The sequence below is a fragment of the Symphalangus syndactylus genome, chromosome 17 (genome assembly GCF_028878055.3).
Source record: "Symphalangus syndactylus isolate Jambi chromosome 17, NHGRI_mSymSyn1-v2.1_pri, whole genome shotgun sequence".
Classification (NCBI taxonomy): Eukaryota; Metazoa; Chordata; class Mammalia; order Primates; family Hylobatidae; genus Symphalangus; species Symphalangus syndactylus.
This window is the reverse complement of record NC_072439.2, coordinates 98,321,184-98,338,278: the sequence shown is the minus strand read 5'-3', so window position 1 is coordinate 98,338,278 and position 17,095 is coordinate 98,321,184. Positions and strand designations below refer to the sequence as shown.

The 17,095-nt window shown below is 42.4% G+C and overlaps 1 protein-coding gene and 1 pseudogene across 4 annotated transcripts in view; both read left to right on the top strand.

Annotated features, from left to right (window-relative positions):
- The window catches only part of UBXN7 (UBX domain protein 7), a 79,255-nt gene that overhangs the window by 26,247 nt on the left and 35,913 nt on the right, over positions 1-17,095 (top strand). The window contains exons 2-5 of one of the 4 annotated variants that reach the window (XM_063622210.1): positions 119-266; positions 4,446-4,513; positions 14,210-14,275; positions 16,323-16,435. In XM_063622210.1, the coding sequence (XP_063478280.1) occupies positions 119-266; positions 4,446-4,513; positions 14,210-14,275; positions 16,323-16,435 (395 nt within the window). Of the gene's footprint in view, positions 1-118; positions 267-4,445; positions 4,514-6,155; positions 6,230-14,209; positions 14,276-16,322; positions 16,436-17,095 lie in introns of those variants that run through there. The other 3 variants (XM_063622212.1, XM_063622211.1, XM_063622213.1) reach the window with 3 other exon arrangements.
- On the top strand, positions 13,998-14,117 carry LOC134733359 (uncharacterized; annotated as a pseudogene).

Genomic DNA, 17,095 nt, shown 5'->3' with positions numbered 1-17,095 from the left:
TTCATTCTAAAAGGGAAAAATACTATTAATTTACTTGGGAATTCTAATATGAGCTGAAAAAAGAGGCTGTCTTTTTTTTTTTTTTTTTAACATTTTTCCTGTCTTTTTACTGTTTCAGGTGCAAGTGAAAGTGTAGGAAAACATATGCTTGAAGCGTGCAACAATAATCTGGAAATGGCAGTCACTATGTTTTTGGATGGTGGAGGAATCGCTGAAGAGCCCAGTACCAGTTCAGCAAGTGTCTCTACTGTCAGACCACACACAGAGTATGAATTTATTATGTGTTGTCAGGAGCTATCCATTGCCTAAATTAAGTAGTTGCATTTTTATCAAAGCTAGGTCGATTCTCTGGTTTTGAAATAAATGAAACACTGAAAGCCTCTGAAAAAGTATGAAGTGGAAATTTTTGTAGTTACATACTTTAAATTCTTTAGAGTACTGTCCTGCTTTTTAATCCTCAAAGGAACCATGTAGGCTCTGTGAAGTCGGGGAGATGGGGTTGGTTAGAGTGTGTGGTGCTGCTCTGCTAGGATTGGCCTGTGGCCAGCAGAGCCTGTGTGCCTCATGGCAGCAACAAACAAAAACCTTATTGGATGGCATTACCAACATTTTACCAATCAGGAAGCAGAGGCGTGGCCATTTCCCCAAGCTACACAGCAATTAAGTAGCATAGAGTCCAGTAAAGCTCAGATTTCCCAATTTTAGATTTTTCCACATTGTCACAGAAATGTTTTGAGTTGCTATGAAAAATGCTTGAAGCTAGGCTGGGCGCCGTGGCTCGCGCCTGTAATCCTGGCACTTTGGGAGGCCGAGGTGGGCTGATCACGAGGTCAGGAGGTCAAGACCAGCTTGACCAACATGGTGAAACCCTGTCTCTACTAAAAAAAAAAATACGAAAATTAGCCAGGCGTGGTGGCAGGCACTTGTAATCCTAGCTACTCGGGAGGCTGAGGCACAAGAATTGCTTGAGCCCAGGAGGCAGAGGTTGCAGTGACCAGAGATTGTGCCACTACACGCCAGCCTGGGTGACAGAGCAAGACTCTGTCTCAAAAAAATAATAAAAATAATATCATGTAGAGTTTTTTCTGTTAATGTTGGCCATGTATTTCGCTCCCAATATAACTCAAACTTTTAACAGAAATCAGTATGAAAACCTAATATTTAAAAAAAAAGTCCAGGCATGGTGGCTCATGCCTGTAATTCTAGTACTTTGGGAGGCCAAGGCAGGAGGATGGCTTGAGCCCAAGAGTTTGAGACCAGCTTGGGCAATATAGCAAAACCCTGTCTCTACAAAAAATACAAAAATTAGCCGGGTGTGGTGGTACGCGACTGTAGTCCCAGCTACTTGGGAGGCTAAGATGGGAGGATCGCGTGATCCTGGGAGGTTGAGGTTGCAGTGAGCCATGATTGTGCCACTGCACTCCAACCTGGATGACACAGAGTGAGGCCTCCTGTGTCAAAAAAAAAAAAAAAAAAAAAAAAAAAAAAAAGATAAAAACAAAAAACCACCTAATACAGAAACTTGAATAGCAAATATTCATAGTTGATTTGGGAGAGCATATTTATCCTCGTTGTATAAAACATGTTTTCTCAATTGTGTTGAAAATGAATATCTTTTCCTAATGAATTCCCCTATATATAACTTGGCTTAGTTTGTATTGCTAATTGATTAACATTTGATAATGGCTCCTAATTCCTAAAGTATGATTTTCTTTATTCACTTTTTTCTGTTCCATCCTTCCATTCTTGGTAGCTGACAACCTTGGTACAGATACCCTCAGATAATGTAGTAATCAAGTCTTTTCGTGTAAGGACAACTGTACTACTTAATCCACCCCTCTAATTGATGTATTTCATCAGATTAAAGTTTGTTTATAGAACAACTGAGTTGTCTGAGATCGAGACAATTATATATACACACAGACACACACACACACACACTGTAAAGCGAGGTATAACAATAATGGAAAGTTTTGTTTAGGTAAAAGTTTTTTTTTTTTTTTTTTTTTTTCGAGACAGAGTCTCTCTGTGTCGCCAGGCTGGAGTGCAGAGGCGTGATCTCGGCTTGCTGCAACCTCCACCTCCTGGTTCAAGCAGATTCTCCTGCCTCAGCCTCCTAAGTAGCTGGGACTGCTGGCACACGCCACCACGCCTGGCTAATTTTTTTATTTTTAGTAGACACGGGGTTGCACCATGTTGACCAGGATGGTCCCAATCTTCTGACCTCGTGATCCACCTACCTCGGCCTCCCAAAGTGCTGGGATTACAGGCATGAGCCACTGTGTGCGGCCAGTTTTCTTAAGATAATTAACTCTCTTTTTTTAAACACAGTCTTGCTCTGTAACTCAGACTGGAATGTAGGGGTGTGATCTCTGCTTACTGCTTTCAACTCACTGCAACCTCCGCCTCTTGGGTTCAAGCAGCCTCAGCCCCTCAAGTAGCTGGGACTATAGGCGCATGCCACCACACTTGACTAATTTTTGTATTTTTTGTAAAGATGGAGTTTTGCCTTGTTGCCCAGGCTGGTCTTGAACTCCTGAGCTCAGGTGATCCACCTGCCTTGGCCTCTCAAAATGCTAGGATTGCAGGTGTGAGCCACCATGCCTGGCTGGCCTATTTCCTTTTGATGAAAGGATTGACAGAGCTTCCTCTTATAGATGTATTGTCTGTTTCTTCAGATTATTGAAATTTTGTGTGTGAGCAGTAGGAAAGAGTACTTAACATAATTTTGAATTATCCTTTTGTCACTTGGTTTATTGGAAATTCCTTTAACTGGTTTTTCTTCGATTACAGGATGTAATTGTTGACAAATGAGTATTCCTACTTCATTTCATAAGGGATGTTTTGGAGTTCCAACGCTTAAATATCAAAAAACAAGATCTTTAGTTAATACTATTCAGAACACCTGAATGAAAACCAGTGGCCGGGCACAGTGGCTCACGCCTGTAATCCCAGCACTTTGGGAGGCTGAGGCGGGTGGATCACGAGGTCAGGAGATCGAGACCATCCTGGCTAACATGGTGAAACCCCGTCTCCACTAAAAATACAAAAAATTAGCCTGGTGTGGTGGCAGGCACCTGTAGTGCCAGCTCCTGGGGAGGCTGAGGCAGGAGAATGGCGTGAACCCAGGAGGCGGAGCTTGCAGTGAGCTGAGATCATGCCACTGCGCTGGGCGACAGAGTGAGACTCAGTCTCAAAAAAAAAAAAAAAAAACCATTAGGGCTAACATAAATTTATATGGAATTTACATGCTTATATAATAATACTTATAAGCAGGAACATAATGAATTAGGAAGTTACTATTTGCTGTGAACATTAATCAGCAGAGTTCAATAGTTGAGTTACAACTATAAAACGAAGTAATTTTTTTTTCCTTTTCTTCTTCTTTTTTTTTAAGAGATGGAGCCTTACTATGTTGCCAAGGTTGGTCTCCAACTCCTGGGCTCAAGTGAGCCTCCCGCCTCCTCTCCCAAAGTACTGGGATTACAGGCATGAGTCACCATGCCCAACCTAAAATAAACTAATCTCTAAAGGCACACACCATTTTTACAGTATATCTAAATGAGTTTTTTCTTACTGGAAGAGATGGATTATCAATAAACCCTATGAATGTAAACTTTGAAGAAAATGGACTTTTAAAAAATGAATAATTACTTTTTTTTTCTGTATATTAGGATCTTTTTAGTAAATAATCCAAGATCATACCTGTTAGCCTCTTTCATAATTAGCATGAAATTCACTGCCTTTTTAAGTTTATTTTAATATGTCCTTGTGATTTAATTATTCTTTGATATAGTAGTAATGTGATATTGCTTCTATTAAGCCTATATTTTTCTGTTCATTTCTGCCTGATTTTTTTGGGGAAAAGTTTTTTCTTTTTTTCTGACAGAATTTAAGGTAGGAAACTTGAGAGGGAAGGGGAAATTGTTTTTATTTCCCAACCATTTGAGCTATAGATGCCAGGTACTCTTTTCCACTTGAGCTTTATGTGGAAACCATCTAAAACTCATTTATCAGCCGGATGCAGCAGCTCATGCCTGTAATCCTAGCACTTTGGGAGGCTGAGGTTGGTGGATTGCTTGAGCTCAAGAGTTCGAGACCAGCCTGGCCAACATGGCGCGACCCTGTCACTACTAAAAATATGAAAAAAAAATTAGCCAGCCGTGATGGTGCATGCCTGTAGTCCCAGCTACTAGGGAGGCTGAGGCACGAGATTCGCTTTAACTCGGGAGGTGGAGGTTGCAGTGAGCCAAGGTCGTGTCGGTCCACTCCAGCCTGGGCGACAGAGGGAGACACTGTCTCCACCCCCCACAAAAAAATAGCAACAAAAAAACTTACTATCACTGTGCTTCTAAAAGTCACTAAGTTAATTTGAATATATTCACAGAAAGCAAACAGGTAGCAGAAAACAGTTCATTTTTTGTTTTCCCATTTTTTTTTAATAGAGAAGAAGTTCGTGCCCCAATTCCTCAAAAGCAGGAAATACTGGTGGAACCAGAACCATTATTTGGTGGTAAGTTCACTTTTTTCCCTTAGCCTTATTTGATTTTGTTCCTTAGGACTTTAATGAAACCATCAAAAGATGTGAAGGCTTGCTAGGAGACTGTTAGAAGTGTAGTGTCAATTCTTACCTTGTTTTTCTATAGTCCTGTCGAGAAAGTTGCACAGTTGACTCACAAAGAGTGGAGCAGATGTTAAAAATTGATATTTGTTGGAAAATGCCAACAGGAGGGACGTTAGCAAAAAGAATTGCTGCTTTGTAATGGGAATGAATAATGAAAAGATTCTGATTATTTTTATTTTCTGGATACCTACTTGACTGCCATATCCTTACTCTCTAGAAATGCCTTACCTTCTCTCTTAATTTCTGGAAGTGCTGTTCCTCATGTGAATGAAGGGCACAGTAACCCCTCATTCATGTGAAAAATTGTGATATGAATCTGGATAGAGACTGGTGATAGAGAATGCGACATTTAATCAGATTAATTTATCGTTAAATAAGCACTTATTTCCCTTTTGTAAGCTAAAGAGTTTGTGTTAATCATGAGTTCATATAGAAAAAATACAAGATGGAATTATAATCTGCTTGGGCAGACCAAGACAGAAACTGTAGTATATATTGACAACAGTTAACGCAGAGAAATACTTTGTGTTGAGGTGGCTCACACCTGTAATCCCAGCACTTCGGGAGGCTGAGGTGGGCAGATCACTCGAGGCCAGGAGTTCGAGACCAGCCTGGCCAACATGTCAAAATCCCATCTCTACTAAAAGTACAAAAATTAGCTAGGCATGGTAGCACATGCCTGTAATCCCAGCTATTTAGGAGGCTGGGGCACTAGAATCGCTTAAACCGGGAGGCTGAGGTCGCAGTGAGCCGAGATCGTGCCACCGCACTCCAGTCTGGGCAGCAGAGTAAGACTCTGTCTCAAAATAAATAAATAAATACAATTGAGTACAAGAGACATACAAATTTTTTTCCCTCCAACTTTTATTTTAGGTTTGGGGTACATGTGCAGGTTTGTTACATGGGTAAATTGCATGTTGCGTGGGTTTGGTGTACAGATTATCACCCAGGTAATGAGCATAGTACCCAATAGGTAGTTTTTCTTCTCTCCTCTCCTCTCCTCCCCTCCCCTCCCCTCCCCTCCCCCCTCTCCCCTCTCCCCTCTCTCCTCTCCTCTCCTCTCTTCTCTCTCCTCTTCTCTTTCTTTCCTTTCTTTACTTTTTTTTTTTTTTAAGTAGAGACGGAGTCTTGCTATGTTGCCCAGGCTGGTCCCAAACTCCTGGGCTCAAGCGATCCTCTGGCCTCAACTTCCCAAAGTGCTGGGATTACAGGAGCAAGCCACCACGCCTGGCTTATGGGTATTTTTTCCAATCCTTGCCATCCACCCTCAAGCAGGCCCTAGTGTCTGTTCCCTTCTTTGTGTCCATTTGTACTCAGTGTTTAGCTCTCTCTTATGAGAACGTGCGGTATTTGGCTTTCTGTTCCTGCATTAATTCACTTAGGATAATACACATGTAGCCTTCATCGGTAAACTAAGAGGAGGAAATATACGTTGTAACAAAAGGATGAATAAAATTATATGTATGTCTTTTGATTTGGTAAAGTACTTCAGTTGAGAGTTTTTATGACATAAATGTTTTTAACTTGGCAGCTTTGGTGTTTATTATAGCAAGAAACAAAAGAATATACTGTCTAGATTCGGAAATAAAAGGCAAGAGGAAAGCTGTAAAGTCTGAATACTGTAGTGTAATGAAGTGCTTTCTGGACTGTTCACTGCAGATAGTCATTATGCTGTTAATATACCATATTGCTCATATTTTTAAAAATATAAATGCTAGGAATAGATTTGGAGCAAAAGAGTAATGCCCTTGGAAGCTTTATCTTCTCTTTATTGCAAGGAATAATACAGGGTCTTTGTAGGACTATAGGAAGTAAATTCTGTGTTGTATTGCTTTTGAACGGAGGCAAAAGAATTCCATTTGAAAGCCCCACTTTACTCTTTTTTTTTTTCTTTGGTTTTACAGAGATGGAGTCTGTTGCCCAGGCTGGAGTGCAGTGATACAATCCTTGCTTACTGCAGTCTCAAACTCCTGGGCTCAAGGATTCCTCCCACCTCAGCCTTCTATAGGTGCATGCCACCACGCCTGGCTAATTGTTTTGTTTTTTTGTGGAGACAAGGCATTGCTGTATTGCCCTGGCTGCTATGGAACTGATCTCAAGCAATCCTCCTGCCTTGGCCTTGGCCTCCCAAAGTATTGGAGTTACGGGCGTGAGCCACCACACCTGGCCACTTTCTTCCTTTTTTTATCTCTGAATTGATGTACAGTAAGGAGGACACTGAGAATGACTTTTTACAGTTAGGAAGTCATTCTTACCTTTCATTATTAGACGTTATAACTTGAAATGGGTCTTTAGAAACTATTTTTTTTTTTTTTTTTTTGAGACAGAGTCTCGCTCTGCCACCCAGGCTGGAGTGCAGTGGCGCAATCTCGGCTCACTGCAAGCTCTGCCTCCCGGGTTCACGCCATTCTCCTGCCTCAGCCTCTCCGAGTAGCTGGGACTACAGGCGCCCGCCACCACGCCCGGCTAATTTTTTGTATTTTTAGTAGAGACGGGGTTTCACCGTGGTCTCGATCTCCTGACCTCGTGATCCGCCCGCCTCGGCCTCCCAAAGTGCTGGGATTACAAGCGTGAGCCACCGCGCCCGGCCTAGAAACTATTTTCTTAAGACAGTATTGATTTAAATCACAGTTCAGGTGTGGTCTCAGGTCCCTAATATTCCCTTTCGGGTTGTCTGTAAAGTTAAAACAACTTACGTAATAATACTAAGGGTTTTTTTTTTTTTCCCCCCGAGATGGGGTCTTGCTGTGTTGCCCCAGGCTGGAGTGCAGTGGTTGCTCACAGGTGTGATCCCACTAGTGATCAGCACGGGAGTTTTGACCTCTGTTTCCAACCTGGGCCAGTTCACCCCTCCTTAGGCAACCTGGTGGTCCCCCTACTCCTGGGAGGCAATTCTGTTGAGGCCGAGCTTAGTGTAGACACCTGACTGGCATAGCACACTACAGGCCAGAACTCTTAGGCTCAGGTGATCTTCTTATCTCAGCCTCCTGAGTAGCTGGGATTATAGGCATGCACCATTGTACTGGACATCAAATTATTTTCATTGTGGTGACATTTAGACTGATAGTTCAGAAACAGTGATGAGTCAGACTGCTGGCATCTTGGTTGAATTCATGCAGTGGCTTCAGACTGTATCACTAGGTAGTGAATTCTTCACTGCTGCATACTTGAAGTTTACAAAAAAATTTAAAAGGCAGGGCCAGGTGCAGTGGCTCATGCCTGTAATCCCAGTCCTTTGGGAGGCTACAGTTGAAAAGATCACTTGAAACCAGGAGTTGGAGAGTAGCCCAGACAACATAGGAAGACTCTTATTTCTACAAAAAATAAAATAAATTCGTTAGGCGTGGTGGCACGCGCCTGTAGTCCTAGTTACTTGGGAGTCTGAGGTGGGAGGATCGCTTGAGCTTAGGAGTTCTAGGCTGCAGTGAACTATGATCATGCCACTGCACTGCAGCCTGTGTAACAGAGTGAGGCCCTGTCTATAAAAGAAAAATAAATAGGACAGTTGCAGTGGCTCAACACCTGTAATCTCAACACTTTGGGAGGCTGAGGTGGGAGAACTGCTTGAGCCCAGGAGTTTGAGACCAGCCTGGGCAACATATTGAGACCCCCAACTCAAAAAAAAATAATAAATTAATTAATTTAAAAGCAGTTTAATAATGTTCTTGATGAAGCAATAAAAATGATTAATTTCATTAAATCTTGACCCTTGAATACACAGTGTTTTTTTTTTTTTTTTGAGACGGAGTCTCGCTCTGTCGCCCAGGCTGGAGTGCATTGGCGCGATCTCGGCTCACTGCAAGCTCTGCCTCCCGGGTCCAAGCCATTCTCCTGCCTCAGCCTCCCGAGTAGCTGGGACTACAGGCACCCACCACCATGCCCGGCTAATTTTTTGCATTTTTAGTAGAGACGGGGTTTCACTGTGTTAGCCAGGATGGTCTCGATCTCCTGACCTCATGATCCGCCCGCCTCGGCCTCCCAAAGTGCTGGGATTACAGGCGTGAGCCACCGCGCCCGGCCTACACAGTTTAAAAATATTGTTTGAAATAGGATGTATGCACAAAGCACTTTGGCATAATGAAGCACCATGATTACCTTAAGGAAAAGCACTTGTGTGATTGTTAGAGTAGCAATCTCAACTAGGCAGCTTTTTTCTTGGAACATTCTTTTTACTTGAAAAATCACAACAATTGGCATTTTCTTGAAAATGTGAGCTTGTTACCTCAGTACAACTGAGAGTGTTTGTTATCAGTGATTTTAAAAAAGAGGTTCGGCCAGACGTGGCGACTCACAACCGTAATCCCAACACTTTGGGATTACTTTGGGAGGCTGAGACGGGAGGATTGCTTGAGCCTGGGAGTTCCAGACGAGCCTGGGCTACATAGGGAGACCCCATCTCTACAAAAAAATTAAGAAAAAAGTTAGCTGGGCGTGGTGGCACATGCCTGTAGTCCCAGCTACTCAGGAGGCTGAGGAGTGAGAAGATGGAGCCTGGGAGGTCCAGGCATGAGCCATGATTGCACCACTGCACTCCAGCCTACTGGTGACAGACCTCGTCTCAAAAAAAAAAATGATAAAAAGCTTTCAGGCAAAAAACAGTTTTAGAAAATTTTTTGTACCCACCTTTGTGAGCTTGATACTTTCCCAATACTTGAAGGCTTTCTGATAAGATCACTGGTGACATGAAACATGATTTTTAAAATACCGTGTAATGAAACCATTAATATTTGAAATGTTTGCATTACTCAGTAAACAAGTATTTTTGAATAACCAATGCATGATATTACAAAATTGTGCATAGGTAAAAGATCCATTCGAACTACGAGATGAATTGTATTAGATATTTATTGCTGAGTGAAAAATTGTTCCAAAATTAAACTGCCTGAAAAAAAACAAACGTTATCTCAGTTTCTTTGGGTCAGCAATCTGGGTGTGGCATTTGTTTAGGGTCTCCTACAAGGGTGTGGTCAACATGTCAGCTAGGCTACCATTCATCTCAAAGCCTGAATGGAGGAGGATCTCCTAAGCTCATTCATGTGGCTGTTGCCTGGGGGCATCCATTCTTACACAGAGCAAATGAGAGAGCCAGAGAGGGCAGCCCAAAATGGAAGCCACTGTCTTTTTGCAACCTAATCCCATCACGTCTGCCACATTCTGTTCAATCCTGCCTGCACTCAAAGTATTCACACACAGGTTATCAATACTGGGAGACAGGGAAAATTGGGGGCTGTCTTAGACACTGCCTACCACATAGTACAGTGGGTTTTAATGAAACAGTATGAAAAACTCGTTGATAAGATTTCAGATTCCACTTTGCAGCTGTCCTCTAATAAACTACCATCGGTTAAGTATTGGTGTACTATTAAAGAAGAATATCCACAATCATCTAAGACTTTAAAACACTCCTCCCTGCTGGGTGTGGTGGTACAGGCATGTAGTCTCAGCTACTCTGGAGGCTGAGGTGGGAGTGTGGCTTGAGCCCCAGGAGTTCTTGGCTGTAGGGCCCTATGCTGATTGGGTGTCTGCACTAAGTTCGGAATCAATATGGTGACCTGCCGGCAGTGGAGGACCACCAGATGACCTAAGGAAGAGGAAAAGGAGCAGGTGCAAATCAGTACTGGGATTGTGCCTGTGAATAGCCACTGCCCTTCAGCCCAGGCAAAATAGTGAGACCCCCCATCTTTTAAAACAAAAAGCCGGCTCCTCCCTTTTACAACTGTGTGTCTGCGTGAGAGTAAATTGTAATTTTCTTTCTATACTTGAACTGAAAGAATAGCAGCAGATCTAAAGGAATGCAGAAGCAGATCTGAAGATCCAGATGTCTTCTCTGAAGCCAAATACAAACAGATATGTGGACATGTAAAACAGTGCCACTCTTCTCACTACATTTTTTCTCCACCTGTCCCTCCCCTATGCTGACTTTGAAGCTCCTGAATCTCTTTTAGGTCTTTATAGCTTAGTCTCTTTGGCTTCAGTGACCAGTACTTCTATTATGTGGGCAGTAGAGTGAGGACAGAGGACTGATGTTTGCTTGTGGCAGACGGCTTGGAAGAGCCAGGAGACCACATTGAAAAGGCAGGTAGCAGTAATAGTCCTAGGGCTAGAGGTGGTGTGGTCTGAGGAGAGGTTTTTGCTTAGAAATAGGGTAAATGAAGGGAAGACAAATGGGAAAAGGGTTATTAGCCCAAGTAGTAAAAGGAATTGGGTAGAAGGATAGCAATAAGAGGAACTAGTGAGTATACCCAGATCGATACCTTATAGAGAAGGGGGAGGTTGGAAAGGTGATGTGGAATATTGACCTACCTACCTTTGGCAGTTTAAAAGTAGAAGAAAATTACCTTTTATGTGCTACCTTCCTAAAATAATACACTTTCTTAGGCAGCTATTCTTATTCTAAGACATCCTTGGTTTCTTTTTTGAGATGGAGTTTCGCTCTGTGGCCCAGGCTGGAGTGCAGTGGCACGATCTTGGCTCACTGCAAGCTCTGCCTCCTGGGTTCACGCCATTCTCCTGCCTCAGCCTCCCAAGTAGCTGGGACTACAGGCGCCCGCCACCATGCCTGGCTAATTTTTTCTATTTTTTAGTAGAGATGGGGTTTCACCCTGTTAGCCAGGGTGGTCTCGATCTCCCGACCTCGTGATCTGCCCACCTTGGCCTCCCAAAATGCTGGGATTACAGGCGTGAGCCACCGTGCCCAGCCTCCAGCCAGTTTCTTAATTGTTAACAGTTAAAAAGTATCAGATATCTAGTTATTTTAAAAAATTTAATTTTTTTTTTTTTTTTTTAAGAGACAGGGTCTCAGTATGTTGCACAGACTGTACTCGAACTCCTTGGCTCAAGCGATCCTCTCATATTAGCCACCTGGGCAGCTGGGACTATAGGCTCACGTCACTGCACCAGGGCCAGATAACTCGTTTTAGAGGCATTCTTTGGCAGGCTGTATTGTTCCTGCTAGAAGCCATGTACATTTGAAATAGGAGCTCTTGATCAAAAATAGTTCCAAGATTGAAAAGTGTGACATTTCTTGCTTTTTCTTGAATAGAAATGAAGAAAGGAGGGAGGGAGGAAGGTAGAGAGGGACACGGTGCAATATTTAAATTAAAAATAAAATTCAGGCCAGGCTCAGTGGCTCACTCTTGTAATTCCAGCACTTTTGGTGGCCGAGGCGGGTGGATCACTTGAGATCAGGAGTTCCAGACCAGCTTGGCCAACATGGTGAAACGCCCTCCCTACTAAAAATACAAAAATTAGCTGGGCGTGGTGGCACACGCCTGTTGTCCCAGGTACTAGGGAGGCTGAGGCAGGAGAATGCCTTGAACCTGGGAGGTGGAGGTCATAGTGAGCTGAGATCATGCCACCGCACTCAGCCTGGGCAACAGAGTGAGACTCTGTCGCAATAAATTAATTAATTAATTAATTCAGGCTGGGCATGGTGGCTTGTTCCTGTAATCCCAGCACCTTGGGAGGATGAGGTGGGAGGATTCCTTGAGCTCAGGAGTTCCAAACTAGCCTGGGCAAGATAGCGACATGCCCATCTCTTAAAAACAAACAAACAGACAAACAACTGAACGTGGTGCTGCACACTTGTAGTCCCAGCTGCTTGGGAGGCTAAGGCAGGAGGATGGCTTGAGCCTAGGTGGATGGAGTCTGCAGTGAGCCATGATCACACCACTGCACTCCAGCTGGGCAACAGAGCGAGACACTGTCTCAAACAATAAAAAATAAAACATGACAGTGTATTACAAAATCTCTTTTCCCAGAGATGATAATGTGATTGTTTAACATAAAAACATACACATATACACAGGAATGATATGCATATGAATATGTTTTAAACAAAAATGAAGTTTTTAATATGTTCTGCATTTTTTATTGCTTTGTTTTGCCTTTTACTCGGTAGTTCTGGATATAAATAAGTATCCTATGTAATCACAAACACGAGTTATTGGGAAAGATGTTTTGACATGGGTTAAGGGGATTCTGTAGTCTCTGTCTAATCTTGATACTAATCATTTATTCACAGATAATTATTCTTGTTACATGCTGGCCAGTCTTGCCATAAGCCAACTTAGTAACCTACCCATATTGAGGGAATCATGAAAAGCCTTTATTTATTGTAATGTACATAAATGATCTGGTAATTTGTTTAGGTTTAAGAACACATAGATATAGGAAGATAACATTTTGATTCTAGCATTCTAGACTTTATCTGTAAAATACTTAAAGACTGGGTAAGAGACTCTACAGGGGTAGTGGAATACCTTAGGTGGATCTCTTTACTTTTCTGTCATTAAACCATTGTGTAACTGTGAAAAGTTTCCAAAATTAAAGATGTTTTTTGTCTTTATGGTTCTGCACGTGGGTCCAGTCCCTAAGAAATAGTCCTTAAGTCTTAGAGTTTAGAATGTAGAATTACTCTATACAACAAGGCAGTCAGATCCCGAAGGCTAACCTGAATTGGATGTCTGCAGCATGTGTGTGGCTTCATCTCTACGTGGCATCATCCTCAAAATCTTTTTTCTTCCTGATATCACCACTTGGATATTAAGATAGTAAACTTTTTTTTTTTTGAGACGGAGTTTCACTCTTCTTGCCCAGGCTGGAGTGCAGTGGCGTGATCTTGGCTCACTGCAACCTCCGCCTCCCAGGTTCAAGTGATTCTCCTGCCTCAGCCTCCCAAGTAGCTAGGATTACAGGTGCCTGCCACCACACCTGGCTAGTTTTTTTGTATTTTTATTAGAGACAGGGTTTCATCATGTTGGTCAGGCTGGTCTCGAACTCGACTTCAGGTGATCCACCCACCTTGGCTTCCCAAAGTGCTGGGATTACAGGAGGCGTGAGCTACAGCGCCTGGCCAGGATAGTAAACTTTTTTTTTTTTTTTTTTTTTTTTTTTTTGAGATGGTGTTTTGCTCTTGTTGCCCAGGCTGGACTGCAACGGCAGTCTTGGCTCACTGCAACCTCTGTCTCCCAGGTTCAAGTGATTCTCCTGCCTCAGCCTCCCAAGTAGCTGGAATTACAGTCATGCACCACCACGCCTGGCTAATTTTTTGTATTTAGTAGAGATAGGGGCTCACCATATTGTTCAGGCTGGTCTCAAACTCCTGACCTCAGGTGATCCACGTGCCTCGGCCTCCCGCAAGTGCTGGGATTACAGGCATGAGCCACCATGCCCAACAAATAGTAAACTTTTTACACAAGTTTGATTAAGTCTGTTTTAACTGGACCTGAATTTTCTCATTTGTAATACAAGATGACTGGATGGAAGATGTTTGGATTAATTATACACGAATGATTTGAAAGTTTTTAAACTTTTTTATTTTTTGAGGGAAGGCACCATTATGAATCTTGAGTGTTTTAAAACAAGAAATACTGTGCTCGCTTCGGCAGCACATTTACTAAAATTGGAACGAGACAGAGATTAGCATGATACAGAGATTAGCACGGCCCCTGCGCAAGGGTGACATGCAGTTCGTGAAGGATTTCATATATTTTATTAAAAAAATACTTTTAGATAAGGACATTTATAGAATTAAGTTTCAAAATTAATTTTTAAATTTTTCAATTCTGTTTTTTCTCCCGAAAGCTCCTAAAAGACGACGGCCTGCACGCTCAATTTTTGATGGTTTCCGGGATTTTCAGACTGAAACTAGTAGGTATCTGTGGACCAGTTTATCATCTCCCTCTTCTCTTCCTATTAAAAAGACAAAGATGATTACTATTAGGCCCAATTACTTTTAAGTTTTCACCTTCTTTAAAAAGTGAAATTATGGATCCAGAATGTGATTAATTCTCCCCTGAGCTAAATTGTTCAAATTCTAACCTATTTGGTTATAGAAAAATAGTAAAGGAGATGGAGAAAATGTAGGAAATATGGTAATTGACAAACTTAGTTCGCTTGTGAATAAACACTTAAAATGCTTACTATAATAAAATAAACTGATTTCCCTCAGGATCCTGATTTCTGTCAATGAAAGGAATATATAATGAAAGTGGTTATTGTAAGAGATTGAAAAATAGGAGGAAAAGCCACACCACCCAAAGCAGCCACTATTAATACTTTGGCTACAGTTATTTGAAATATTTTTGTGTAATAAGTTAGAATGAGAATCTTGGTCTTATACTTTTAGAGGATTTAGTATTGATTTAGCAATGGAATCCTAAAGAAAGGACAGTTATGTTAAGAGGATATATGAGAAACCCTTGGACCATACTTGATTTTGTAGTTTATTTATAATGAGTTCATTGAGGCACAGATAGGTCTTGTAACTTTGGAGAGAATTGATGGGGAACCTAAACTGACTCAGGTCATCTAGGGAATCCTGTGTCCTTCCAGTGGAAGGTGACAACAGTGGTCATCATCTCTACTGTCATAATATTTTTATTATTATTACTATTTATTTTTGAGATGGAGTCTCACTCTGTCACCCAGGGTGGAGTGCAGTGGCGTGATCTCAGCTTACTGCAACCTTCACCTCACAGGTTCAAACGATTCTCTTGCCTCAGCCTCCCTAGTAGCTGGGACTACAGGCTTGTGCCACCACACCCGGCTAATTTTTGTGTTTTTAGTAGAGATGAGGTTTCACCATGTTGCCCAGGCTGGCCTTGAACTCCTGACCTCAGGTGATCCGCACATCTCAGCCTCCCTTAGTGCTGGGACTACAGGCATGCGCCACTACACCTGGCTAATTTTTTTTTTTTGAGACGGAGTCCTGCTCTGTTGCCCAGGCTGGAGTGCAGTGGCGCGATCTCTGCTCACTGCAACCTCTGCCTCCAGGGTTCAGGCTATTCTCCTGCCTCAGCCTCCCGAGTAGCTGGGACTACAGGCTTGTGCCACCACACCTGGCTAATTTTTGTATTTTTAGTAGAGATGAGGTTTCACCATGTTGCTCAGGCTGGCCTTGAACTGCTGACCTCAGGTGATCCGCACACAGCCTCCCGTAGTGCTGGGACTACAGGCATGCGCCACTACACCTGGCTAATTTTTTTTTCAAGACGGAGTCCCGCTCTGTTGCCCAGGCTGGAGTGCAATGGCGCGCTCTCTGCCCACTGCAACCTCTGCCTCCAGGGTTCAGGCTATTCTCCTGCCTCAGCCTCCTGAGTAGCTGGGACTACAGGCTTGAGCTACCACACCCGGCTAATTTTTGTATTTTTAGTAGAGACGAGGTTTCACCATGTTGCCCAGGCTGGCCTTGAACTCCTGACCTCAGGTGATGCGCACATCTCAGCCTCCCATAGTGCTGGGACTGCAGGCATGCGCCACCACGCCCGGCTTTTTTTAAATATTTTTAGTTGAGACGGGGTTTCACCATCTTGGCCAGGCTGATCTCAAACTCCTGACCTCAGGTGATCTGCTGACCTCGGCCATCCAAAGTGCTAGAATTATAGACGTGAGCCACCGCACTCAGCCTCTCCCATGTTACAGTTAGTTTCTGAATATGTGAAGAAGTTATTTTGAGTATGTGAATATTTTCAGTTAATTTTCTTTGTATCCTTGGGATAGGGAATACCACCAAGTCTTAAGATTCCTCTTATCTCCCTTTGCATTTTTTTTTTCAGAGTCAACATTAAATCTTTGTATTTGAGGTCAAGCATATTGCCAGCAATTCCTTCAAGTGACAGAAGGTTTTTTTTTTTTTTTTTTTAGTGTGATTCACGATTATGGCTAACTGAAACTTTTTCATCCTTCTGTATTATAGTTCGGCAAGAACAAGAATTAAGAAATGGAGGAGCTATCGATAAGAAATTAACTACCCTTGCAGATCTATTCCGGCCACCCATTGATTTGATGCATAAAGGCAGCTTTGAAACAGTAAGTTGTTGGAGAGTCAGTGCCTTAACTATGAATGCTTTTGCATTTTCAATGCCTTTTTAAAAAAATTACTTGTTTTAGAGGCAGGGTCTCGCTCTGTTGTCCAGGCTGGACTGCAGTGACACAATCATAGCTCACTGTGGCCTTGAACTCTTGGGCTCAAGGGATCCTCCCACCTCAGCCTCCCGAGTAGCTAGGGCTACAGGCATGTGCCACCACACTCAGCTAATTAAAAAAAATTTTTTTTGGTAGAGACAGGGTCTCACTGTGTAGCCCAGGCTGGTCTTGAATGCCTAGGTTCAAGCAATCCTCTTGCCTCGGCCTCCCAGAGTGCTTGGATTATAGGTGTGAGCCACTGCACCTGGCCTTCAGTGACATTTTTTATTTTTATGAGAACAAAAAACCATTGTCAGTGTATAGGGAATTGGCATTATAATAAGTATATCTACATGATATGCCTAAAGGTTACATTGATTTATATTTCTACCAGCAATATATGAAATACATTCCTACCAGCAATATATGAAATATATTTCTACCAGCAGTATATGAGATTGTTTGATGAAATCCTTTTATTAGCCTTGTGCGGTGTCATTTTAGAATCTTTGCCATTTTGATAGCTTTTTAAAATATCTCACTTGTTCATATATCTTTGACTAC